Source organism: Corvus hawaiiensis, chromosome 4 (genome assembly GCF_020740725.1).
Source record: "Corvus hawaiiensis isolate bCorHaw1 chromosome 4, bCorHaw1.pri.cur, whole genome shotgun sequence".
Taxonomy (NCBI): Eukaryota; Metazoa; Chordata; class Aves; order Passeriformes; family Corvidae; genus Corvus; species Corvus hawaiiensis.
The window spans coordinates 30,080,452-30,107,520 of NC_063216.1; the positions used below are offsets into that span (position 1 = coordinate 30,080,452).

At 45.0% G+C, this 27,069-nt stretch overlaps 1 protein-coding gene and 1 long non-coding RNA gene across 5 annotated transcripts in view; one reads left to right on the forward strand and one right to left on the reverse strand.

Annotated features, from left to right (window-relative positions):
- Window positions 1-4,649, reverse strand: part of LOC125324489 — a 38,256-nt gene extending 33,607 nt beyond the window's left edge. The window contains exon 1 of one of the 2 annotated variants that reach the window (XR_007203004.1): window positions 3,946-4,640. This is a non-coding gene — a long non-coding RNA (uncharacterized LOC125324489). Of the gene's footprint in view, window positions 1-3,945 lie in introns of both variants that reach the window. The other variant, XR_007203003.1, reaches the window with a different exon arrangement.
- On the forward strand, window positions 257-22,769 carry TEF (TEF transcription factor, PAR bZIP family member). 3 transcript variants are annotated; one of them, XM_048300410.1, is made up of 5 exons: window positions 257-563; window positions 10,881-11,207; window positions 12,693-12,913; window positions 13,551-13,762; window positions 15,679-22,769. In XM_048300410.1, the coding sequence occupies exons 1-5, from the start codon at window positions 461-463 to the stop codon at window positions 15,698-15,700; spliced, it is 885 nt and encodes a 294-aa protein (XP_048156367.1). In that variant the 5' UTR covers window positions 257-460; the 3' UTR covers window positions 15,701-22,769. The 3 variants fall into 3 exon arrangements, with proteins under 3 accessions (XP_048156367.1, XP_048156368.1, XP_048156366.1); XM_048300409.1 differs by lacking the exon at window positions 257-563 and adding an exon at window positions 5,039-5,241; XM_048300411.1 differs by having other exon boundaries at window positions 13,551-22,769.
- The last annotated feature ends 4,300 nt before the right edge of the window (window positions 22,770-27,069 follow it).

The following is a 27,069-nucleotide window of genomic DNA, read 5'->3' on the forward strand; positions in this document are numbered from 1 at the left end:
TCAGAGGATCCCTTTGCTGTTGTGTTTGCAGCCGACGTGTACCCCTGACAGCGCACAATTGCTTTTTTCCCCCCTTCCGACACATGTATTTCTCACAACACCTTGGGAAGGAAAAGGGTGCTGCCTTTGCAAAGTTAAATAACTGGCCCAGTTCTTTGCTGCCGGATTGGCTGGGAGAGGCCCTGTAAAACCACGCTGGCCAGGCGCCCGGCCCCGCCCTGCAAGGCTGCAAGCTATTTCCACAATTGGCCACTTCAGAGTGGGAGAGGGGGAGGTGAAGATAGTTGGGTAAGCTGTGTCTTCGCTAGGCTGTTTTTCTTCCTCCTTGTTTTTTTTCTCAGCCAGAGTAGTCCAGCAAACCCAGTCCGGGGCTCGCAACACCCAGGAGAGTGAGGTGTAACCTTGGTGGCCAGGCACCTGGCCCTCCCTTAGCCCTGCTGGCACAGTCCCAGGACAGGACATGTCAAGCTGCAACACCCCTGGGGGCCCTAGTGCCCTGGACTTTCCGGAAGTCCTGAAGTCCTTACTGGAGTATTCCTTGCCCTGGACCAACAAGATGACAGGTAGGATTGAGGAAATACGTGCTGGGGTTTCTGTTTTGATTTCTCCTTCAGTTGCAAGGTGAGAAAGGGGCAGATCTTGTCTGCTGCAAGCCCTTCTAAGGGTGTGTTTCCCCAAAGTGTCCAAGTCAGACAGGGAGTTCTGGCACTGTGCATGTTGTGCAGCTAGGAGGATTGATTACAAAATCAGTCAAGAGTGCTGGGCTCCTGATCCTTTTAATCTCTGTGCTCAGCTACTTCTTGGAAACCCTCAAAGATTCGTGCATGGAAAAGGCTTGGGCACAAATCTTCACACTCACATAGAAACAACTTCCAGGATTGCCATTCATTGTTGTCCTATGGTTAATAACCACTAAGCCTCCAGACACTGCCTCTTCCCAGACTCAGACTGTCCAGAGAGGCCAGCCTGCATGGGGCATGCTGACTCTCTGGAAACTTTGTTGGACGCTGCAGTTGTTTATCAGTGAAAAGCTGGGGTAGAGAACACAGTAAAGGCCGCATTTTCTTTTCTGTACTCCTAGGCTTTCCCATTCTCTGTGCAGCATCCTAGAAAACAAATGGAAAGGACCCAGGAGGTTATTTAGTTTGGGCTTTTGCTGTGCTGAACACTTTGCTTATGCTGCACTGACCACTTCTCTAATGCTGGGTCTGCTCCGAGCACCCACCATGCAACTTGAGTACTCTAGGTTTTGGACAGGATGCTGCACACCCTTGAGAAGCTGCTTTTTGGTTGTTGTGTTTTAACGTTCACTGCTGAGTGCTGGGGACGTGTGGGAACACATTAACAAGCCTATGTCTGGACATGAGAGAGTTGAACTTACAGAAACAAACATGCACAGAGCTCGGTCTTCTCTAGGGAGTTGCTGTCGGGACATGCAAGCAGCTCTGCAGTCCTGAGGGGCAGCAGGACCCAGGAGCAGAAAAGCCAGACACACAGTGTGGAGAGGGACCCTGCTCTTGCTCCAGGGTCAATGGGAGAAAGGGCTGCTGCTGTGACAGTAAAGCATTCATGTCAGGAAAGGCAGCTGCCTACACCTGCTGTAATACAGTGAGCTCTATGGCACATGCACAGCTCCCTATGGGAAAGGGAAATAGGGCAAGGGGAACTGCCCTACCCCCTAAGGGGCTCATTTTGTCACACTGCTCTGCTGCAGCCTCCTGTGAGCTCTCTCTCTTCTTTGCTGAGACTGCCCACTAACAGGTGTGTTTACATACCACACTGTATGAAGTCCCACTGTTTGTGTGGACCAGGGCATGTTTTCCAAGCTAACTGTACCCAGGTAAAAGTGGAATTGTTTGGGAGGAGGCAGTAACAGCCAAGGGCGGCTCATGTGGTGCAGAGCCTTGCTGTGGCTAAGCTGAGTTTGGCTGCTTTTCTGGGATCTCTGCTCTCCACAGCCAAGTGGATTCAATTAATCCAAGGGAGGAGTGCTGGCAAGACCTATCTGTTTGGAGTAGGGTGTAGAGGAGAGATCAATGGTTTGAAAAGAGAATAATTTAGTCTTAACTCAATGCAACTTACTTGGCAGCTGAGAGTGCTGTTTTGTGGCAGCTTTCTTCCTCAGCCCCAGGACCACCCTGCCTCTCTGCATCACTTCCCATAGTCCTCAGAACTGTCTTTATTATGCTGCCTCCCTCTCCAGACCAGCACTCCCATCATGGCCCTCTTCCCACAGAGCTCAGTTCTCTCCTCCTGGGTCTCCATACTTAGACAGCACTCATCTGGATTTGCTGTCTCTCAGGCCACTCTCTGAAATTCTCTATTCTGCTATTCAAACCTCCCAGTGGGGCTTGCTGTACATCTCCCCCTCACACCCTGTCCCCAGCAGTGAGCTACTTGTTGCTTGCCTCCCTCCTTGCTGCACCCCAGAACTGGGCTGTTCTGCATCATCTGGCCCTGACAAGACTCCCAGTAGTAACAACCATGGCCACTGCATTCCTCTCCTCACATCTCATTGTCCTCCACTCTTCCTTCTCAGCTGCAGGGTGAAAGAAAATGCAAAAATCTCAGGCAGATCCCAGCTTAACCAAGAAGGTACAGCTTGTGGTACAGTGCCTGATTTCTGTTGGCAATTGCTTGAGTACCAAATCCCCAGAGGCAGTGAGGAAAAGCTCTCAGGGCAGCCTCCCTCCAAGCTGGCAGGGCAGTGCTAATGCTGGAGCAGGGTGATGAGAGGGAACCCACAGGAATGCTCCTCAGGAACTCCCTGCCTCCGGGAAGAGCAGCTAACACTGTATAGTCTAGACTCTCTCCAGGTAAAGTCACAACTCATGGTGGTGCAGAACAAACCTTAGCACAGTGGAGTACAGGTGGAAATGTACTGGAGGAAGAACATGGTCAATCTAAAGGGAAAAGCCCTGGAGTAAAAGCTGCTGAGTGGTTTTAATAACCTCCCTTCATACAGACATTACCCAGCAAAACAGCTGCCATTGAGCTCTGCAGGGGTGATGTGCACAGACCCTGTTTCTTGAAAGAGTGTTGTACAGTACTGAGGCACAGCATCACCCTTGGGGGCCACCAGCGTTGACAACAATGGAACCAAGTGACCATGAGAGCCATAACTGAATGAGAAGCCTGCAGCTTGGCCCACTTTGGCTGCGTCCACTTGCCTAAAAGCTGCTCCTTTGTGACCTCACTTGGTTGTGTTCTCTATCTACTGCCTATCAGTAGCTGTTTCCTAGACAAAAGCACCACTGCCGGCTTGCTGCCCCTTGCCAAGCTGTGTGTGCTGCCTCTGTCGTGTGTGGTCTGACATCTGTGTCTCATTACCCTCTGTGAAGTGGCATCTCCCTTTCACACATGTGCCTTTTCTTCCTGCCAGCTGAGCTTGGCAAGGCAGAGGGGGTCCACGGAGGGCACGTAGCACCCCTGGAGCATGCTGGGCAGTGGAGCATGACCTGTTCTGCCTGCTTCTTGCAGCTGGATTTATCAACCTTGATAAATGATGCATTAACCTGCACCATTCCAGCCTGTAATAACAGGGTGTTCTTTTCCAAGCTTCGTGCTGGGCAGCATGTGTGCAGGAGTAGCATCGGGAGTCCCACTGGTTCCCTGTGAAGGAGGGAGCAGATTGGGCCTCCCAGCCTATGCAAGAGAAGTAGCTGCTGGGTAGGGCAGCTCCACATTTGCCTAGGTTGGATGGAGATGTCCCCTGGTCCTCACTGCAGTAAGAATGGAGGAAAACATCTACCCCGTGTGACTTCATTCCTTTTCCTGGGGCATGTGGGGAAGAATTCAGATCTATTTTTTTTTTTTTTTTTTTTTTCCACAAAGACCATCAGGGTTTATTAGTAAGGGTCAGGTAAAATCGTGCCTTGCCACTTAAATTAAATGTCTGAGGTTTGTGGCTGGGAAGCTGAACCAAGCAGATGCCCAAGTGCCTACCTGAGAGGAAGATGTCTTTTTTTCTGCTGGCACGTATGGCGGCGCCTCTGCTCTGGCTCCCGCGGCTCTGTTGGATGCAGACGAGCCTATCCCAGGGGAGCACAACCCTTCCCTTTCCCGGCTCGAAGCACTGTATGGTAGGTTCGCTGCAGCCCATCCTGCAGAGTCAAGAGCAGCCACTGCTGACAGGAGAAGCCTGTGGCTGCAGCATATGCCCCTTCTGCGAATTTATCAGTTCTGTGGGAGATGCTCCTCAGTATCCGTCTGTGCTCTCGGGAACGAACTTGGCAATATTTGCTCCGTTCGTGTGTTCAGAAGCTTAAATCCCAGCACGGCATCCCTGCTGCTAGAGCAAGAGGGCAGCTTGGAGAATCACAAGGATTTCTTGTGATCATAATTTGGAAAGGCGGCCTTTCCTCCCTTCCCCCAGCAGCCCGCCCATAGCAGCACCGCAGTGAAGTCCTTCTCCCTGCCCATGTTATGTAGGGCACGCCGCTGCGGGCATCGTGTGGGACGGAGGGAGATTAAATCCAGGGCACGCGGGAAAGGTGATTTCGGGATCCTAAACGAGGATATGCAAGGGCGGGCTGGAGCGTTGGCGCCCGGGCAGGGCGGGAGGGAGTTGGCAGACGTCGCGCAGCCGGGACAGCCCTCCCGGACCCCCGGCCGGTCGCGGCCGCCTCAGGCGCGCCCACGCGCGCGCGCTCGCTCCCTCCACCTCCTCCGCCCTCCTGACGGTGACGCAGCGCCCGCGGGAGGAGGAGGGGGCGGGGCTCCGGATGCTAATGAGCCCGGCGGAGGCCCCGCCCCCGCACGTGCCTTGGCGGGCGTGGGGCGCGTGCCCGCGCTGGCCGCGGGGAGGGCAGGGCGGGGCCTGTCCGCGCGGGGCCGCCCCCTCGGAAGGCGCGGGCCAATCCCGGGGCGCGGAGAGGCCGGGCCGGGGCGCGGCCCCGGAGCTCATGAATACTGAAGCACGCGCCGGGCGTCAGCCGGCCGCGCCTGCGCCGTTTCCTCCGCGCTTGGCCGCCGCTGCTGCCGCCGCCGCCGGGTCCCGGGCAGCCGCCGCCGCCGCAGCCCCGCGCCGCCGGTGACCGCTGATAGCCCGCCCGCCCGCGGGGAGTATGCCCGGCCGCGCCGCGCACCAAGAGGCGGCGGCGGCGGCGGGAGGACCAGAGCCCACTGCAGCTGGGGGGAGCGCGGGGGCCGCCGCGCAGCAGGAGCGGCGGGGCCTGGCGGGCGCGTTCCCGCTAGTGCTGAAGAAGCTGATGGAGAACCCGCCGCGGGAGGCGCGCCTCGGTGAGCGTGGGGGCGCGCGCGGGGGCGGCGGGAGCGCGCGGTGCCCCCAAGGTATCCACCCCCACCGCCCCCTTCCCACCCCGTGGCTCGGAGGGCGGGACCCGCCGGGTCACGGCGGGACTGGCCGCGGGGGGAGCACCCGAGGGAGAGGCTGTTCGCCCCGGCCCCTTCCCTCCGCCCCGTCCCTCCCTCCCTCCGCCTCCCCGGCCGGCCGAGCCAAGTGCCGGCAGCACGGGATCGCTCCCCGCCTCCCAGGGATTGTCCTTTCCGGAGCGTGTAGGTGCCTGCGCTGGGCAAAACCGAACGCTACGGGAGCGAGGGGTGGGCAGGAGCCGAGACGTGACACGCTGGTTTTAGTCCTTCGGCTGTCTGGAGCTTCCTCCGCTTGTAGACGCGTAGCTGGGAGCAGCAGTGAGAAGGTTTTGAGTCTTGCTTGACCTTAATTGCTGGGAAGTTGCCCGATGACACGAGTAAACAGCAGATCCCCTCAGATTAAGTTCGGTGATAATCCATAAGGGTATGAGTGACTGCCTGCACATGCAGTCCTGCATGGACTGGAGCTGCCTCTCTACCACTGGTGATGCAGACGGCAGCTGTGTAAATAGCAGTGCTGGTGCTTATGGTCTTCGGTGCTGATGGCACGCGCTTTTTTTTTACCTTTTTTTTTGTTTCTCCTCCTTCCCCTCATCTGGCAGTATTTTTGCCTTTCTGAGTATCAGTTTCATTTCGAGGAAAGCTCAGGATTATCTGCACTGCTGTAATGCCCAGCGTACTGGTGTATAATAAAATAAGTCCTTACACTTACAAATTTTGAGATTAAAAATAATTTTTTGGCACAGTAGACAACATCCAGAATAAACCACAGCATAAGCAAGGTTGGCAAGATTGATCCCAGTGAAGATCCTACCTACCTTGCATGTCTTATATTGCACAATATACCCTGTAAATCTGTTTTGTGATTCTGGAGACTCTTTTTCTCCTTTCTGCTTAAAAAAAAAAAAAAAAAAAAAAAAAAAAAAAAAAAAAAAAAAAAAAAGCTTGTGGTAAAGGTCTTAGTTATGTTGCTATGGTGCAGGGTGCTTGCTGCAGCAATCTTGAATCTACAAAATCATGGGATTTCTTAAGATATTTCTGCACCCAGTCCTTTTTAAAGACGTTAGTGCCAGCAGGAGCAATTTTAAGTTCATGCATGTTTGCTGATAGGGGTTTGGTGACTTTGTCTTGGGGGTGATTTTTGTGTCCAGAATCATGTGATGTGGCCTATGGAGACATAAAGTTCTGAAATTAATACGATTGTGAGGTAGTGCATTTTCCTAAAATTAGAAACATTTGATACTAGATTGATTAGTAGATGACCCCATTCCAGCTCGTGAAGGTGTTCAGCTGGAGCCTCTAAAGCTTGCTAGTGAGTCCATTTCATCTTGATTATCCCTCTCCATTCATGGTGTGATAAAGCTCAGGTTGTTCTTGTTCTTAAGATTTCTCCATAGATTTCCTTAGTTCACCTTGTACTGTTTCACTTCACACTTTGTGGAACTTGTTGCTTTCTGTTTATTTTGTCTCGGATACTTTTCTTGTTTGCATATGCAAGACAAAAGAAAGAATGCCTTAACTGTCAGCAAGTAGTTACTCCTAATTTACAAAAGGTTTGTCAGTAGACTTGTGTGTCGACTGACTTTAGAGGATTCTTGATTATATTCTGTCCCTTTAACAGTGATACACTCAAAATGTTAAAAAATTACTCATTTGCTTAATCCAGTGGTGCGGTTTCAGCAAACTTTTTGAGAAAAGACCCTGTGCTTTTGTCTGGAATGCCTAGTGACAAAAATACAGTCATCTGTCTTATTCTGTAAGAAATGATATTAGCTAGCTGCAGTGTCCATTTATAGTTTCTGCAAGCTACCTGTGGGTTTTCCAACCGCTGTGGGTAATTTGACTACCCAGTCAAAGGAAGCAATCCTCCTGAGCAACACAGGAGGGAGGTCAGCCAGTTCCAGCAGAATGCCATCCCGTTGAATGCTCTGCCGTGTATCAGGTATAGCTCACCAGCCTTGCTGGGAGTTGTTGTCGTGTACGTTGTAAGGATTAAATAAATAAAAATAATTCTATATTTATAAAAAACGGAAAAGTGCTGTGGGTTAAGGGAAGGCAATTAACATTCTGGAGCAGGAGTGTAAGTCCTTTTCTATTAGTAAGGAGCTGCTGCATACTGTCCAAAGGATGCCTTAATCACCAGTTGCATGCTGCTGTGGCAGGGGGAATGCCTCAGCAAACATCACAGTAATGAGCATCAGGGATATGGAACCCTACAACGTGCCTTGTTCCATCCTCACAAGTGGGACTAAAGATTTATGGAGCAATCAGCCTATATATATATAGTGGTTTCAGTATAATTTGACAATATTTTTTTGGTGAACAAGGGGAAGTTTGTCAAATAAGTATTTGTTCTGTTTGTGGCTGTGATAGCTCTTGACAATGTGGTGCCCAAAATAATTTGGTTGGTTTTTGGTGATTGGTTTTTTGGTTTTGAGGAAAAACCAGGATGGGGAATAAAGCTCTTTTCAGGCTGCTGCTTCTGGTTAAAACAGCAGTATTTCCAGCAGTTCAGTAACTGGAATGGTCTGCTTAAATCACTGAGCATAAACTGGTGTCCTCACTGTTAAGAGCAGATGTACAGCCCAGTTAATAGGTCACAGTAGCAGAATGAGGGGGCTAAATCGGACATGAGCCATCATCTGCAGAAGTATAGTCCAGATTTATCAGGGTGACCTTGAATCACTGCAAATGGAGCCTCTTAGGATACTGCAGCTCTACTGTCAGGTAATACCTGTTTACACTATAAATATCTTAAGAGAATTAATGCTTCAAGTCCCTGTGCTGAGGTAGGCAGAAACTTCCCCTCAAGATGCAAGAAGTTAATTAGTGTTTCATTAGATATTGTACACCCAAGCAGGATGTTGTGTGGCAGAAATAAAGATTAAATGAATTGAAAGCAAGCCCATGGGAAAACATCAATGCAAAAATAATCATACAAAGGTTTTACCATATTATGCACCACCTTTGAAATAGATGGGCTCCCAATATGCGTGTTAGCTCCTGCTGTTTTGTTTCAGATACTGTTAAAAGTGAGGGAGGAGAGAGAGACAGTATAGCTAAACAAAGACAGCACTGGGGGCCGAGTGCTTGCTGAGTTGTCAACTCGTAGGAAAAGGACAAAAAATTTCAGATGCTTTTCTCACGTGGAGGAAGGATCTAATCTGTTGTGAGCCAGGGACAATTACAAGAGGAAATTGGAGGAACCACAGTTTTTCCAGGTTACTGCAGGACAGCAGGATGATCGTGCACATCCAGAAGGCATTAATAGATATGAGAAGAGCCACATTTGCCAGTAGTGTAGTCTTTTCAGCGTCTACCTTCTGAAAAATATTTTTAAGCCTTATATTCCATCTAATAATCACTTACTGGGGTTTTTTTCTCCTCACTTGGAGGTGTTGTACTAGATGTTGCAAAACAAAAGCACTGCTGGTTTGTATTAAAACTGGCATAATTTATAATGGTGTACTGTGGCTTTCAAGAGTAAAGATTTTTTTTTCTTTTCAGTTGACATTTTGACTTGACATTTCACAAGTTTTTTATCATGTTAATTAAAAATCGTTATTTACAAAGAATTCATTACTGTTGCTTGCATTTGTTTTGGTGATATCTTTACTAGGAGATCATCCACAACATCCAGTGCAAATCTGGGTTTGGTTGTGCTGGGCACTATGCAGTGTTGGGGAAATACACAATCTCTTTTCACAGGTGAAATGTTGGTTCCAATTTAGCGGGGTGTGCTCCAGTAGTAAGGGAAATCCTCCTTATATATAGAGTAGATGCTGTTTCTTTACTAGCTTCAAGTAGGAGCTATTTAGAAACATTCTGGTTATTTGCATCATTACTGTTAACCTGCAGGTTTGCTTTGCCCAAGCTAAGGGTAGGAAAGTTGCAAAACTGTCTGCAAAAAGGAGTTTATGGCAGGAATAGGAACTGGAAGATGGCGGTTCAGAGGCAGCAGTGTGAAGTGGCAAGGAGAAAGCCAAAAGCTGCAAGGTGATGTTACCAAAGCTTAGGTCCTAGAGCCACTGGTCTGAATTTAATGAGTCCTTTAGGTACTTGCTCTTGGTCCCAAGCTGGTGGCTGGTGAATACTTTCTCAGCTGCTTGGTTTAAAAGCAGTATCTTCTTTTATATAAAATATTCAGAATACGTAGATAATTTACTTTGTATGGCAGCACTGTTCTTAAAGCCATAAAAAGCTCTTTCAGTCTCAGTTCCACACCAGCTAAGGCAACAGCGGAAGGAATGCCACTTTTATCAGAACAGGTTTTATATAAATAGGCTTTTCTGATTTAGAGCAGAGTTTCACCCCCACTTCCACCCCCGATAAAGAAAAATGCTCCTTTAGCATATTGCAGCCAGTCTAGAAAACCCTAATGCCAAAGATTGGTGCATTTTATTGGGCTAATCTCAGTTAATACTGGAGATCCAAACTGTTCTAGTGTATGTCCTTGGAGTCCCTGTTCTATTGAACTGAGTATTTGCTGGCTTCCATGGTAATGCCCAGTTTGCAGGTGATTAGGGTGGGACTGTAGACCATTCCTTTTGACAGCAGCGCTGGCTCAGTGCTGGCAGTACTAGCACTGCTTCTGCAATGCCTCCTTCACTGCTGATAGAACTGCATGGAGAACTGGATCAGGAAAATGACTTGGATTTTTAAAATTTTTTTTCTGCCAGCTTATTTTTATCTCTTAAATTATGTAATTATTCCATAACTTGAATTTTCTGCTTGGATTCTGTCCCAGACAATTGTTAAGATCCAGTAGCTATGGGGAACATAGAAACAGCCATTTTTCTGTAATATGTGCACTGTAGCACAGTAAATGGAGAAAAATTCATCAGTTTCTTGTGACTTGGGGGTGGGATGTGGGAGTTTGCCTTATTAGACATCTCCCCAAAGAGTGAAAATTGTATGTAGGTACTCTGAGCTATCTATAGTGAGCAGCACTTGGAGCTATTGCCTTCTGTGGACATGCTGAGTCATGTCAGAGAGAAAGGCTTCTAAAATGCTGAACAATAGGCATCCAGGTCTCTGGTGTCCTATGGAACTTTTGACTGATTTTCAAATGTAATCTGAAAACCTATATTCCTCTCCTATTTGTATTTAAATTATTGTTCTGCACCCTCCTTCTTTGTGCATAGAATAAGGTACTCTGCTTCCTCGGAATTTTCTTAATGGCTTCCCATGGAATCCTGATTAGGGACACTCACTTTTGTTGTCTTCTGAGATGGGTATGTGAAAACCAGGCTGTTTTGCAGTGACTGGTTAGTAAGCTCCATGCAGCACTTCATCACACGTTGGTAAGCTGTTACAGCAAAGATGCTGGTCTGCAAGGCTACTCAGCTGTCTGTGGTCCAGCCATCACAGGGGGTTAGACCATTCCATACATGAAGGTTGCTTTTCAATGTCTGGTTTTCCAGATCATGTCTTGAGGCAGAGCCATTAGCTTACGGAATTTCCTTTCATGGGGATTTTGTTGGACTCTTAAACCTGGAGCCTCTCTTGTGTTTCAGCTTGTACAGTGACCTACTTGTATCTTTCAGATAAAGAGAAGGAGAAAATAAAGCTTGAAGAAGATGAGGCAGCAGCTGCCAGCACTATGGCAGTCTCGGCTTCCCTCATGCCACCCATTTGGGACAAAACTATTCCTTACGATGGCGAATCTTTCCACCTGGAGTACATGGATCTGGATGAGTTCCTGCTGGAGAATGGAATTCCTTCCAGCCCTACTCACCTGGATTTGAACCAGAACCCACTATTGCCTGTGGCTGAGCTGGAAGGAAAGGAATCTGCTGGTGCTTCCACTGGTTCTCCTGCATCGTCCTCTTCCACTGCAGTTTACCAGCAATCTGAGGCAGCCTCCAGCACAGGTAGATGGCATAATATGGGGCTCTGAGGGACTTCTGTTGTTCTCATATTAAGAGATGCCTCTTTAGATCAAAGAGGAGACATGCTAACCTGTCAGTGTTAGCTGTGGCAGGTTAAACAGTACAAACTTGCTCAATGTAGAGCCTTAGTTCATGTGTCAATTCATGAAGATGCTGCCTCTCCTTTTCTTCCCTTCTTCCTGTCCTGTGAAAGAAGGACTGTCTATCAATGTGCAGTCTGTTTGTCTATCAGTGTGCCGTCTGTTTTGCTTTTGAAATTAGAAGAGCTGAAACAGCAACATAAAGTATTTGCTTTCTTGGTATTGCCAATCTAGTGAGAAGCTGGACGTGTTGAGAAAATACTCTCTCATGTTATTTTACAACAGATTTGATAGCTTGTCACAAGTCATTTGTACTACCTTGGTCTGCTTGGGTGAACTTATGCGAACTTAATGTACCTCAAATAATAATGTTAAATAGAAAAACAATCAAGCAGTCTTTTTTGTGGTAGCCTGGGAACTGTGAAAACAGGCACTTGGAAAAGGTGTTTTAATGATGCAGTTTGATGTTCTGTGGTGCTTTGAAGTGGGAATGGAGGAACAAAAAAAAACAAAACTGTGCTTAAATGGTACTAGGAAACTTCATTTGTAGTATGGAGATCTTCTCTATTAAAGAATTCGGCAGTTCAGTTTGCCCTAGATTTGGAGTTCAAACATGATAGCCATCACAGTACTATTTTATGAGCAAGCTTTACAGAAAGCATTTTGCTCTGGACCTCTTTTGTGAATCTGTGAGAAAGATAACATGGAACTCCTTCCATAAGTTATAGGGTGTAGCTTTTTGTAGGTGGTATATGAAAAACTTATTTATTGATCACTACTGCACATTGCACTGACATTTGCAACTCAGGTATATGAAGTTTTGTAAACAATAGATTAATATGATAAAGTTCATATGAACACTACCAATGTGAGACAGTCTGTTGGGGCATTTGTTTTTGTGTGGCAAAGAAGAAGAATACTGTTGCATTTGAAACAAATTCTCCTTTATTTAGTCATTTGTTTGGAAGTCTACTGGTCTGACCTTTAAAAGTCCCAGGGACTGGGGTCTTTGGGCAGGCTTATTTCTGTAAAGATTTCTCTGGTACAAAACTCAGGCTGATACAACTTTCTCCCTTACTGCTATTGAAGGTGCTTTTTATGTGTGGAAAGCATGTAATTTTTGCCAAGGAAGTATTAACTCCTGTCCTGCATCTTTCTACTCATGTCTGTTACTCTGGCATATGTTCCTAGAGTTATATTACAGACTGGACTGTGAACTTGTTCTCTGTACCAGCAGCATTACAGCACCCATCACGCCTCAGGGAAACACCAAATAATACTATTAAATACTTCTCACAACAGGGCAATAAGTAGACATACAAGTTGGCTTTTTTGTTGATTCTCTTCATCCTGCTGAATATATTGTAATTTCTCCTGTTATTGCCAGAGTCCCCACCACAAAATGAGAGAAATACGCCCAGCCCCATTGATCCTGACTGCGTAGAAGTTGAGGTGAATTTTAACCCTGACCCTGCTGATTTAGTGCTGTCCAGTGTGCCTGGTGGTGAGCTCTTCAATCCTCGCAAACACAAGTTTACTGAAGAGGATCTGAAACCACAACCTATGATTAAAAAAGCCAAGAAGGTTTTTGTCCCAGATGAGCAAAAGGTAACAGATTTATTGCTGCAAACTCTTCTAGGCCTTGATAAAAGTTTGACTCTTTATCCAAACACTTTGACATACAGAGCTAATGCAGTTTACCTACATGATTGGGCAGAAGCACTGCCAAGAATAGAATTGGCAAGCCAACTGCTGTGCTTGCTGTTTTGCAGGTTTTGGTATCATGAGCTAATTACTGGCAAGGAGCAACTGATCATGCTATACACAGAAATTAGAAGAACTATCAAGTCAAATCCTCATCACCTGCACTTTTGAAGGCCATTGTCTGTATTTACCCAGTATTGTGTCTAATCTGGATTTAAGCAACCCAGACAACAGAACAGGTGGTTTTATGTGAAAGTTCACTCCTGAATTGAAACTAAGTAAAGGAAGCGTTTCAGTTGGACAGCTTCTTAATACCCAAGTCTCTTAATCTCCTTAGTTCTAGCAATGCACTTGGTTTATCCTAAAAGAAGACTCATGTAAAGATGAAATCTTGCAGTACTGCGTTGTCTCCATTTTGATGTCAGAGCCCTGCAAACCTATGGAGGACATTGCTCAATATAGCAGTCAGTGTGAATATCATTATACAATAAAGAGGTGTCTCTGAAACAGTTGTCAGTTTGGCATCTTTTTTTTACTACAGGATGAAAAATACTGGACAAGGCGAAAGAAGAACAATGTGGCAGCAAAACGTTCCCGTGATGCTCGGCGATTAAAGGAGAATCAGATCACAATTCGGGCAGCCTTTCTTGAGAAAGAAAATACAGCCCTGAGGACGGAGGTTGCAGAGCTGCGCAAGGAAGTGGGACGATGCAAGAACATTGTTTCTAAATACGAGACCAGATACGGACCCTTGTAAGCACACCCCTTTTCCTTGTTAGGGCTCTTTGTTTTAGCCTCTTAGACTTCTCTGCCTTCTGTAGAGACTCCCAGAAATAAAGTTTATGGAGGCTTTGCCATTTTGCATCTACACTAGAAAAAAAACCAACAAAACACAAACAAACCCTGTTTCTGTGGGCACAACTTGTTCAGGCCCTTTCCTGATCATTGTGTTGTCCAAAATATTAGTGTCCATATTTACAACTTTGTTTTTAACACTGATAGAACATTTTCCGATGTCATACAATTGAACAGATTCACCTGTCTGGAGGAATAAATGTGGATCCCTCCAGACTGGACAGGGCTTTGCTATCTGTTCTAACCTTCATTTTAAGTGAAGAAAGAGCCTAGGAGACTCTCCTTGCTCTCTTCTTCTTCTTCTTTTTTTTTTTTTTTTGATTTTCAAACTCTTGCTCTTTTCTCCTCTCCATTCCACCTACCCCTCCCAGTAAAAGTGTAAAACATAATTTTAGGATATAAGTAGATGTTGCTGGGCAGCATCATGAAATTGTTTCCTCTCCCATTCAGAGGCACTAGAAAGTACCTGTTGTATAGAATTCTGTTCCTGTTGAAGAGGAATAGAGGAACCTTTAGGACAGGAAGACAGGAAAATATTCAATCTCATGTAAAAACAGAATTTTGTGAGGTTAATCCATGAGTGTTATGCAGAATGGAGTCAGTGCCGTTTTGATTACAATACTGCCTAAATGTCTTGATAGGTTCTAATCCTGGATAACTTGCAGAAACCAAGAAGGGAGAACAGGAGTGGATTACTCACTTTACAAATGTGGACAGAGTAATTTGATGTGGGTTCTAAACTGTATTTCTACCACCACCCCTCCTTTTTTTCCTTAGAGGGTCTTCCCTCTTAAACTGCTGAGAAAGCAGCATGTTGCACTTAACTGAGAAGTAAGGGAGATTTAGAAAAAGAGGTCTGGCTCATTAGGCTGAACCTTGAGTCCCAGCTGTTAAAACATGGCCAGCACCTTATGCTTTGAAAGAAGGGGCTTTTTTAAAGAAGTAAACAAGCCAATGTTATTTACTGCACCTTACCTGTTGTGCAAGAGATTGAGAAAGAGTTTTGGTCCTTTGCCTCGTGAACACACTATGGGATAAGCTACACCCACTATAAACACGAACAGTTTACCTCACTGTCTCCTGTGTAGCAGCATATCTGGTCTCTCCATGCTTGCTGGTTCTATCTCCAGCATGTTTCCTGATAGGAAATTAGCACACATGACTTGCCCTCTTGGAAGTAATCCATTCTCAGCACCAAGCACTGCTTCAACAGTATGTGGTGTTAAAAGAAAAAATATGCTGTGTGTGATGTTGAGACCTTCTACATGACCTACAACTGCAAGAACTAGAAGCTTTACCAGAAGTATATGTCTAGAAGTCCTCTTAACAAGAGAAGCTGTCTTCAGATAGTGGCTGTGTCAGAACTCTTAGGCTATACTTCCTGGGATAATATGTATATTAAGGAGCAAATGTGGGATGATGATATTGAGGGTAGTTGCAGTTCCTCTATTCAAATCTGAAAATATATTAAAAAAGCATTAGGGTTTATTTTCTATGCTAAAGACTAGCCTGTCTTTTAAACACAACGTGGAAATTACGAGTTTAGAGCAATTTTGTGTTGACTTCTTAACGAAGTGGAGAAGCAGGCTAATCCACAACACTTAATGTATGCTTTGAACTGTCCCCCCTCTGTTATGCTCTTAATTTGACTAGAGTGGCTCTTGATGCAATGTTGGTCTAATTTCTTTCAAACATACTAAAAATTGTCACCCTTTCAGCAGGGGTTTTTTCTTTCACAGGGTGGTTTGTGGTGGTGATGGTGGGAAGTATGTTATAAATAAATTGTCACACTTAACACTTTGCTTTGTTTAAAGTGACTTATCTGATTCCGAGTGATGCAACTTTAAAGACTTTTAAAAACAAAGAAACTAAAAAGCACACATGAATCGCCAGTCTTCAGAATGAGCAGTGACATCTATGAGGTGTCCCAACACAAACAACTGATGATGACCCTGCCTGCCTCCTTGCCTGCAAGTACCCCATCTGACTACCCAGGGCTGGGCATGATGAAAAGTGCAAAGTCTCCTTAGTTCTGTATATGGCTTTCTTATCTGTCTTTCTCACTGTAACTATGAACTACAATAAGCTTACCTACTGGGGTTTTGCCAAGACACTCAAAAGTTCTTGTCTCAAAGTCTGTTGACAGCCTGTGTGAATAGTGACTCTTCATTTTGGCACTCGAGTGGAAGAAAAGAGGGAGTTTTAAATGAAAGCGTCTGTATATATAAAGAACTGCTATATTTTAAGACTCTTTTCCCTGCAGTATAATGAATTTTATTTAATACTGCAGCTCACTTCTGGTACAGTGTAGCATATTGTGGAGTACTATGAGTGCAGAACTAAAGACACCAGGAAGACAGCAGCCTGTAATGTGTGAGACTTCAGTGCAGAAGATTACAGCAGATGTACTGAAATAATCCAGAAAGCACCACAGTGTGCCATAGAGAGAGTAATAAACCTCTATCAAATGACCCATGTAATAGTAAACCACTTTGGTCGCTTTCCTGCTACACTGCTGTAACCTGCCTTTTCCTTTATTTCGTTTATGAGGCTCACTTTCTTTATGGTATCTTGCTGAAAAAGGATCTATTCTTCTGCTAACGATTTAGCAATCATGGAAAAGGTGCTAATCTGAGCTGCTGATCCCCAAGTCTTTTGGCAATCTGAAACTACCAAATGAGCATTAGCTCCAGGAAAACAATGGCTATTAGCTGCCATATTACAATTTTCTGTCTCTTGACTGCAGGAGAACTGCAGTGCTGAAGGTGAAACAGCCAATGATATCCCACAGTTACAATGGGCAGTTTAAGTGTAAGAACCTGTGTGCTGGTGTGGGAGGCTAAATGAAAGCTTGGACAGATTGCAGAGATGTTTATTGTGTTTAGAAGATGGAGGAAGTAGGTGGAAGTTCTGCTGTAAGAGTTTCATCAGCATAACAAGAATCTGCTCTTAATATTAAGGAAGCTTGAGAGATAGATCTTTGTGGGAAGAAAAATAGTACTTACTTTCTAGGAAAGGAGTACAGGGCCATGCTTGTAGCCAAAATGGAGCTTGTAAGACAGGAGTGTGTTCATGCCTGGAGTTTGATGAATAGTGTACACCTCAAGAAAAATAATCTTGAAAGCTTTCTGAAGCACAAGTGCCAAAATTATGAGGCATGACTAGTTACCAGCATAGCTCAGTGCTATCATATTGAACAATTATTTTGATTTTGTGTTTACCCAAGAGGTTCCACCCCTAATTTCAAAACAGAAAGGCAAAGAGAAAAATGTGAGAAGCAGCAGATAATATTGTAAACTTAATAAAAAAAAATTCAAAAGCCAGGATTCATAGCCAGTGTTTGACAGCATAACCTTTGTAAAGAGCTTATATATTAAATGTAGTTTTTCACCTATCATTTATAATGGACAATGTACTGAAGTCAAGAAAGTGTTTTTAACTTTTTGCTGGTTACCAAAGTATACCTATGAGTGTATTATTATAATTTGGGATTATAAAGCTCTGAGATAATCTTAGGATATTTTTATCAAATAGATGAATATCTTAGTTCCATGTTGCTGAAATGTCAGCATATATCTCTACCTGTATCAAGTATTGCTGATTTGGACTGATATTTTCAGTGTGTACTGGTTTTTGCTTTATTTTGGTGATAAAGGCCCAAACCATGGATTAAAAACCAGCAACAAAACAAACAACCCTGACAGCATGTAAATGTAGCAACTTTCTTCATTTATAATTTCTAAATTTTCAGTTAGCCCTGGCTGTTCTTAAACGTCATGCTTCCTGCTCAGATCACGAAGCCAAAGGCTAAGTCACTGGGCAAGGAGTTGCTTCATTTGGATCCTACTGTGCTTAGGAATATCTTTTAAATACTTACATATTGGGTACAGGATTTAGTTTGATCATGACATTTTAACAGCAAAATATTCAGTCAGTGACATTAGCATGTGCAATTCTGTTGTTTTATTTCTGTTATCTTAAAAGCTTACACAATGGAAACTAACAGTGAATGTTCATTAGATCTTTCTTTCAGAGAAGACTGTTAGCAAACATTTGTGCTTCCCTGTAGGACAATGCAGATTTGCACAATCTGTGATTCATGTGTCTACGGGTTGCAAAACTGGAAAGTCGCACTTTGGGGTGAGTGCGGCTCAACTTCTGTAGTTGGAGAATTTGTTGTTGTTGTTGTTAAGAAGCAGTATCTTTAAAGATAGATGAGAAGGTAGTAACTATTTAAAGGAGTGCAGATATTGCCAGACAAAAAAACCTGTGCAATGCTGAATTCCTTTCTCAGTTTTTGCAGTCTCAGGAAGTTAAGTTTATTGCTCCAGAGCTCTCTGCTCCTCTTGAAATAATTAGCTATATCATCTTGGTTCGTTGACTAGGAGGACAATCCTATCTGTAAGTGATAACTTGGGTATGTTTTCTTAGTGATCATAAGACCAATACTCTTTTAGCTCAATCTGAGTATTAAAAGATGCTGAATTTACACTGTTAGGGTTTGAAGTTCTCTAGCCTTGGAACATACTCTGTAGAGGCCATAAGTGTGCCTGATGCTAACCTACCCCATTCCAGCCACAAAGGGACCATCTCCAAGCGGAGAGAATAAAGGGCATGTGCACCTTTCAGCATCACTGCAGGGATTGCCAGGAAAGAGAGCAGTTTTTGACAGAGCTGTACTTTCATTACGAAGTGGATTGACACCACATGGCCATTTCATAGTTCTAACTTTGAAAACATAAACTGTGGATGAGATTCGTGGACAATGAGTGTTGTTTTACTCTACAGACACCAGCTATGAATAAATGATGCACAATATTTAATACAGTATCGCTTTCGTACACGATGACCTAATCTACATGTAGTGGGTTTGTGGCTAAAAATTCCCCAGAAGCTTAATCTTTCACCTATTGCCAAGATCTGCTCCCACTGAAGCTAGTAACAAAGCTCTCATTAACTCCCACAGGAAAAAGTCTTTACTCTTATGTGGTTATTGTAAAGTTTTAGCAAGTGCTCGAGTCACGGGTGTCTTCGCTTTATTGAAGCATTCTGTGCTGGGATCAGGTGGATACATCTCAGATTGCAGGTGTAGTGTTGATAAACTGATAGTTTTTAAAATTCAGATGCTTTTTTTTTTTTTCTGGTCCTGCGTGGACAGAGTGAAAAAGTAGTGTACTATAAACTTGTGTTGGAGAAGAAATGGTTTTGGGTTGTTTGGTTTTTTGCTAAGCAGCTTTTTGCAGTTCTTCTAGTAACATTTTATGTCTTTTCTGACAATTTTCCATTTCCTTGCTGTGCTGTTTGAAAGCCCAAGGTGTTCTAACTAGAAATCACTTTCAGCATTATCTGCAGGCCTGCTACTAATTGTACCAAATTAATTTCAAGTCGGGAGGTGCAGTGGAAGGCCAGCAGCTTTAGGAATACTGTAATAAAACCACTTTTGTGGAAAAAAATTTTTTTTTGTAGATAGCAGAAATAATGGACCTGCACAGAGAAGAATATTGCTGCTTCAGTATTGTAAGCCACCTGAGCATAAAAGGGCTTTGTTCCTTGTGATCAGGTGCTTTTGTTTTTCGTGAGAGAGAACGTATCTCAGACTTTTGTAAAATCCAGATTGGCTTTTATTCACCCTTCTAGTTTTAGCTGCTAAGCACAAGATGAGTAATGCAAGTTTGTCTTAGTGCATAAATCTCATATTTTTGGCAACATACACCTAAATCCTTAAAGAGCAAAATCATTTGTTAGTGCTAGTGTTTTGCCTTTGCAGCACTACAAGACTGACTGGCTTTCTAGATGTTCAGATAATTACTCTGATCTGTATATATGCCACTGTCACATGGTGAGACTGGGAGAAAGGCAGAAAGAATAGGCTTAACTAAATATCTGTGGAGATGCTAACATAATGCTAATTGAGAAATTACAGTGATTTAACTCATGATAATGCAAATTGTCATATGGATGTAATTTGTTAGTTTGATAGTATGCTACCCCTCATGAGTCACTTTTGGAATGCAAACTTCTTGAAGTTCAGACACCTACAGAGAAAAAGGAATCCTTTGAGGAAGATACATAGCTAGATAGACATAGATACTCGGCAAGGAGAGCAGAGAATGAAGGCAGGAAAAGGAGAGTAAAGCAAGAGTCTGACCTGAGTGAGTGACACCTCACTGTTTACAATTTTAGGCCAATTTGGATCCCCTCAGTTTAGCATCATACAGAAGATAAGTACTTGTTTAGGTCAATCTCCTAACTTGTTTGGGAATCTCCTTCTCTTGGTCCTACTACCACAGTCCAGAAGGAAGTGAAAGGAATATACGGATAGGGAGGAGAGTTACTGCAGAAAGGCATGAAAGAAATAGCTGTTGCTTCAACTAAGTGTGCTGTTGCACTGGGACTTGACCTGCTGATGTGAACTGGTCAGTGCTGTGTCATGAGGAAATTACTACCTGAGGCCCCAATCTTTTAAGGCCTCAATTCTGCTATCATTTCTGCATGGGAGGAGCCCTGTATCTGTAGAGAACCATGTGGACTTCACAGGATCTGTTCTCGAATGTGAAGCTCTGCTCAGGCAGTCAGCTGCAGAATTGTGTCCTTAACACACTATCCTGTTGTAGTTCTAGGGCTGTTGATATTAAGTGTAATTTGGGTGCCTGTTATATAGCCAAAACCCTTGTTACTTCATTTTCCTAACTAAGGCATGAGCAAAAGCCCTTTGCTGTACAACATCTGTAAAAAATTAAAAATGTACTTCACATATGTCTAGTAAATTAAGGCATGTGATTTTGGTCTGTGGGTCTCAACAAACCTTGCTCGTGTACCTGCCTGAATGTTTTCCTAGATCTGCAGCTACGTTTCAGTGAGAAGGGATGGTGGGATTTGTTTTCCTGAGGGGGCACAGTAGCAGCTCTCACCTGTCATGCTGGGGTGACTGCTCGCTACTGGCCAGGATCAGGGATGGATGCATCCTCCGCACTTTTATGTGAAGTTGTCTGAAATACGGTGATTAACATGATTATTGAAATACTGTATTTTGTATAACTTAGAACATGTAAATACACTTTTAAAACTAATCTGTTCTATGAAGTAATAAATAAGTGCTTCCATTGTAATACCTGAATATTGTTAATGCTTCATGTAGCTTGATTTGGGATTATTTCTTTCCTAGAGAACTACAGAAATCAAAACAAAGATTGATGTTGTGGAATTCTAGTCTAGTTGTGATGCTTTCTATCAACAAAAAATGTTTTAAAATAATAATGAGCTACTTAAGCAGAGAAACTAAGATTTTGAGGGAATTGATTCTCTTCCAGTCTTTCTTTAACAGTAGTCACTGATTACATTCATAATTTTACTCTTCCCATCCTGTTAGCTGGACAGTTGATTTGTTTGTGAGTAGCGTTTGGAAAGTAGCAATATTAAATTATTTGTAAACTTTAGTGACTGAGGAAAACTAAAGCTGGTTGGTTTTTGTTGGGTGTGTTTTTTTAAACTATTCTCTCTTTTGGGTCAAACAGATCTGTCTCCACCCTTCCAGCCAGACTGCAGCAAGTTGCAGTGAAACAATGAGTGACTGTTACTGAAGCTCATTTGTGGCCTAGATAGTCTACATCTTTATTAGTTCCATTATGTACATAGACGACACAGGTTTCCTGTTGTGGTGTGGAGAGAGAGAGAGAGAAAGTGATTAATGACTTGTGGTTTTGCTGAGCACATGTTCACTGGATGCTACACAGCTGGAACTTTCATCAGCTTTCATTACCTTTTCTATCTCGTGTTAAAAAAGTAGAAAATAGTGGAGTGAGAATCATGAGCAGTCTGCTAGGAAATCTGAACACTTGGGTTTTGAGGAGGTGAGATTAATCCATCAGCCTTCATGTAAAGAGATTAGCCTGTGATGACACTTTCTCCAGCCATAATGTAACTTTGTCTTTAATGCTGTACTGGAGCAGTTTCTTTTCTGGTGACAGCTGTGTCCATAGTGTTCCATAAATGACAAAGCCACATCTTTCGTAGTGGGCAGAGACAATGGCATCTCTTTTTATTTTCTTCTATTTTTTTTCCTCCTCTTTCAGTGTCTCTAGGCTGTAAAATAGCTATGAAACAGCTAAGCATATGTGCAAGTTATTCTGAAAACTCTTCTTGTAAAGCTTTTTCAGACACATACAGTTTTTAACTGAATCGTTTGAGGGAACTCCTATCTGCTATATTTGGCCTGAAATTCTGTTGCCTTTTGGATAAAAGTATTTTTTTGTCTTCAGATGTGACATTGATCTGTCCCATTCATTCAGTGGGATGGATGATAAATTGCATAGTATTTATAGAAGATATAAATCTGATCTTAGTTTTACTGCGTGTTGTTTAATCTCTTGGATGTCTACTCCTTGAGGTTGTCTATATAATTCCTGTATATGTAGCTGCTTTTTGAAGCAGTCCATCAAGTGCATTTGAGATCATCCTGACTGAAAAATTCTTTAGAAATGAAAGAGATAATAAAGCTTGTATAGCAGCTGGATAAAACTGTATTGCCATAAATGGTTTTAATTTATATATGAATCTTCTGTCCCAAACTGCTTATTTTGTACATAAACCTAAACACTCCTGGCAGCTGATGGGTGAAAATAAAGGTGCTTAAACAGCAATCTAATGAGGAAAGGGCATTTCACTATTACAGAGTTGGTATTATTTTATATTTCCATTTATTACACTTTTTTAAATGTATAAACCACAGATTTGAATTCTCAAAGTCTTCGGCTTGGATTTTGTGAGTAGTTTAAATCCTCTCACCTCTCTGCTCGTAACTGGTTTTTAAGAAAAAGAAAAGCTTTTGTTTAAAATGTAAAATTTTGACTGTATTAAATTCTGTTAGTACCCTTCCTTTTTAAGAAATAAAATGTATATTCCACTATGCCGAGATCCAGTAATTCTGTTCTCTAGATAGTATACTGTGTGCTGTACAGCTCCACTGCCAGCATTGCACCTGCAATTTGCAGTGAAGTTGGTAGCCACTAAAGCAGCTGATCACCTTTTGGGAGTAGGTTCTTGCTGTGCATTTCCCATGGTTAAGTGTACTGGTAACAGGTATACAGTTCCCTGCTTTTATTTTCTGGATTAACTGATTTAAAAAACGTTGCAAGATTTTGCATTTGTCCTACAGTGACTCTTGGTTGAACTCTGTCCGGTAGGGGGAGAAATCTGAGAACAAGTCAGCCATAGACAGTTGGACTGTGCTTTCTTTGTGCTCACGTTGGGGCTGAGAGCATCCACAAAGTAATCAGAATTTACTTTCTTTCATGAGAAGAAGTACAGTTCAGAGTAAGTTTTGTCCATGAGTACAGCTTTCTCTGTACCTTTCCATTTTTATTTTTTTTAACTAAACCTCGGTTACTTGGTTGGTTGTTTTGTTGAGGATTTTGGTTGGTTCGTTGTTTTTGTCGTTGGTGGTTGGTTTTTTTGGTTTTTGTTTTCCAAAAGCTGGTAATTGAAGATCAGCCTGGTAAGAAATTTATGTCTTCTTGATATTCACTGCATCTGACACATGCTTTCAAGGTAGACAAGATCACTGGTGCTCCAGTTTAATGTCTAGATAAACTGCAGTAAGGATCTTTGTTGGAACAAAGTGTCAATGAGTTGTTTAGCCCTGGCTGTCTTCCAGAGCCATGGCAGGGTTGGTGACCCAGGCAATTTGTTTATGAAAGCAAAAAACCTTCCTCTTTAGAGGGAGGGGCCTGACCTCTACCACATACCAAAGGCCAAGACTTGACATGGCCAAGCCAAGGATTTGCCCTAGAAACCGAGTGGATGCAAGGCTGTGCTGGATGTATCCTTCTGGTGTTACGTGGGCTTAACAGTGTGGAGGATATTTGGCCACCAATGTTTGTTACACTGTCTTCAGGGAACTTGAATGTTCTCTTGGGTGGGTGGGGAGTGAGTTTAGAAATGTACTAACTCTGCACATTGTATTACTAGTTCCCTTTGGGAAATGTTGCAGCTATTAGTGATCTGAAAAATGGCAACTGCTTGCTCAGCCTCCTTCCTGTTGTGTGTTGGGGAGATGTGCTGATCTTGGGACTTCAGATACATTGGTACTCATTTTTGCTCCTGCTGGCTACACCAGATCCACAAAAGAACAGAGGATCTGTCTCCAGCTGGGTCTGTAGCACTCCGTAGCAGCAACGGAATGCTGTGGTTAAGAAATGTGCAAGAGCTGCATCCACCAAGAACCTCTGGGTTTTTGATTGCTGTTGGCTGTGGTTCTTGGCTGGACATGGCCATTGAGAAAATGTGTCAGGCTTCTGAGGAAATTGGGAGCAAGCTGACAATGAGGGAGTAAAGCCGGAAGCTGATGTTATTGCTGTGATAGACTTGAGTTAGGTGGGTGGGGTGTTCCTGGGAAATAATTGCAGGAGAGTAATACGGGACCAGCCTTCCTCCCATAAGGAAAGGAGAGGAGGTGGAAGAGGCTGGCTCGGGAGGTGGAGCTGAAAGTTGCTGGCAGTAATCCAGATGTTGCAAGAGGTGAGTTCATGTACCTTATCCCTCTGTGCCTGATCACAGTTTTTATGATCAAAACTGGCTCTTGTATGCTTTACTCCCGAAATACGCTTCCATCTTTCAAGAGCAGGCTCAGCACCGCCCCACCCCCGGCTGAAGGCTGGAGCAGCAAGGCTTTGAGCCAGATCCATGTGCGCGTTCCACAGCGGCAGTGCGGCGGCGGTAGGGCCTGGCACTGCCACGGCCCTGCCCCAGGCTTTGTGCTGCGCCTGCGCCTTGGGCCGCGCTGCTGCTCAACCCACCTGTGCGTGAGAAGGGCGCTGGTGGCTCCCAAGCAGCTGCTGCTTCAGCCTTCGTTGTCTGCTGGTGCATTCATTTTATCCTGCTGATTGCTTATTTGCTCCTAAGCTTTTATAGGGTGTAAAATGTAAAGTACATAATTTGAGGAGAAGTAACCTCACCTTCTCCTAAATTCTCATACTGCCTCAGTCCATCAAGCCATGGTTGCTCCGGTGTCCTGCTCCTGCACGCTGCTGGCAGCCCGCGATAAGCTGCCGTTCCAAATCTTTATCCTGAAGAAAAGGCTGGCTTCATCAAGCCCTAAGACGGCGGCACTACTTCAAAGCCCGTCCCGTGGTGTGACACGGTCTGGGGGCGCGGGCAGCGAGCGCCCGCCGTCCCCTCACGGCCCCCGCGGCGCCGCAAATGGCGGCCGGGCTGCGCCCTCCCGCGGGCGCCGCGAGGTGGCGCTGCCGCAGCGCGCACCGCCCCGTCAGGGCCCCGCCCGCCCCAGGGCCCGGCGGCGGCCGGGGGAAGTCCCGGCACAGCGGGGCAGGCGGCGCTCGGTTTGAGCTCAGCAGGGAAAGGAGCAGCCTCAGCCTCCGACTACGGGACCTGCCGGGCTCCGACAGCTCTCCACAGTCCTCCGAGCTGACCCCCCGCAGCCCTCACCGAGGCTCCCGCGTCAGGGCAGCTGTACCCTGCAGCCCCAGCACCGAGGGGAACAAGGGGCAGGCAAAAATAGCAGGTCGCAAGGCTGAGAGTCTTGTCGTGCCAGTGTGGGCTCTGTGCCGCGCTGAAACCTAGGGCTGAGACTTCGGACTCTTTTCGGCCTGCCTGAGTCAAGACACTTGGGGACAATCTAGGGAACGTCCTGACTGCCTCGGCCTAAAGGCACCCTCTCCCTTTCCGTGGCCAAGGTCCACAGAAGCTTAAGGATGTGAACAGCAGCAGGAGTGAGTGGGAGAGAGTAAAAGTGTCTCTAGTGTCCCCCGAGCTCCTGCAACAGGGAAAATGCAGCCAAGAAGTCCCAGAAGGGCACTGCCTGCCATGGTGAACAACACCTCAAGCTCCCCAGGTTGCCACAGCACACCAAGCCCAAGGGAAATGCTTCCCTAGTCCTAGAGCTGACTTTGTCCTGAGCCTGTGAGGAAGGCAAACCAGCACACCTAAATCGTGACTAAGAGCAGCAGGAGTGACCATATCCTCCTCCCTGCCTCACCCCAGCCCTGTGGCTACTGTGGTCAGAGAGGTTACAGAAATGAAGGAAATTAACTTCCTAAAAACTCAGAAGGAAAAGAGGTGACCTCTTTCTTGCCTCTTCAAAGATCTGGGAGGACCCTAAAGCACAACATTAATGATATGTAACCAACCTATGGAGGATGCAACACCCTGCGGTTTCAGTTCTGTACCAATCCCTCTGGGGACCAGTTTGGGGACATGATTGCAGGCTTCATTTCAGACATGTGTATGGCTCATTCTGGGTTCCCTCCTCTCCTGCCATGCAGTGACTACCAGCCTGCTGACTCTCTTACCAAATTAGGCTTCTTCTGCCCACCTTCCAGCCTGACAGGCTGTCACAGAAGTTTATACCATGGCTGGCTAGGAACTTCTTTCTAATTTTAAGTCTAAATGTATTTATGATCCAGATGAGCTTCTAGGAGAACAATTTAGACTTTTGCCCTAGCATATCTTTTTGATGCATGGATGCTGTCCCCTCTCAAACTCTGCTGTTTTAGATTAAACAAGCTCCACACTCAAAATGGCCACTCACAAGCCTGGTCTGTACCTGCTACAGGTCAGCTCCATCTTTCCTGACGAGGGGTGTGTAGAGCAGCATCTGCAATGCCAGGTGAAGAGCTACCTCACACTCACTGGTCTCTCCAGACTTTAATTCTTTAATGGTCAAATCCTTGAACCGAGTGTCTTTATTCAGAGCCAATGGCAGCACACGGGCAGTGTCCACCCCCTGCATGTCTTCTTCCAATGCTTTGGCTTGAGGTGTGCCTGGTTTGCAGCATTCTGGGGCAAAACACTGCTGGTTTTGACAACTCTCCCTGTGACTGACAGCTCCTCACCCACCTTGCCTCTTCCCTGCTGGTCCCTGTGCCAGCAGCACTCAGTGGGAGATGGGACAATTATGCAGGTCCCTGGTCCAGACCATCTGTCTCTTGCCCTCACTCTGAGGGACAGGGTGGTACTGGGGTATCATGTTTCTGCAATAGAAGGTAGGTTTTTCCCCCTCAAGATCCCTTCTGCTCTTCTCCAAGGAATTGTGATAACCCTGTGGCTCAAGGAGGAGGGAATGACCTTTCTAAAGTTACAGAGAGAGGCTGGGGGAAAGAAGGGAACACTGCTGGTCCTGCCGACAAGCAGGGCTGTGAGAGGTGAAGGAGAGGATGTCAGGGGACTGTTGATGGCCAAAGAGGGCTGGA

What these genes read in the sequence shown, in the direction of transcription:
- TEF (XM_048300409.1), top strand. Translation starts at nt 5,067, where the DNA reads ATGCCCGGCCGCGCCGCGCACCAAGAGGCGGCGGCGGCGGCGGGAGGA. An exon ending in GCCGCGGGAGGCGCGCCTCG is followed by an intron (nt 5,242 to 10,880) that starts GTGAGCGTGGGG and finishes TGTATCTTTCAG; the next exon opens with ATAAAGAGAAGGAGAAAATA. An exon ending in TTGTCCCAGATGAGCAAAAG is followed by an intron (nt 12,914 to 13,550) that starts GTAACAGATTTA and finishes TTTTTACTACAG; the next exon opens with GATGAAAAATACTGGACAAG.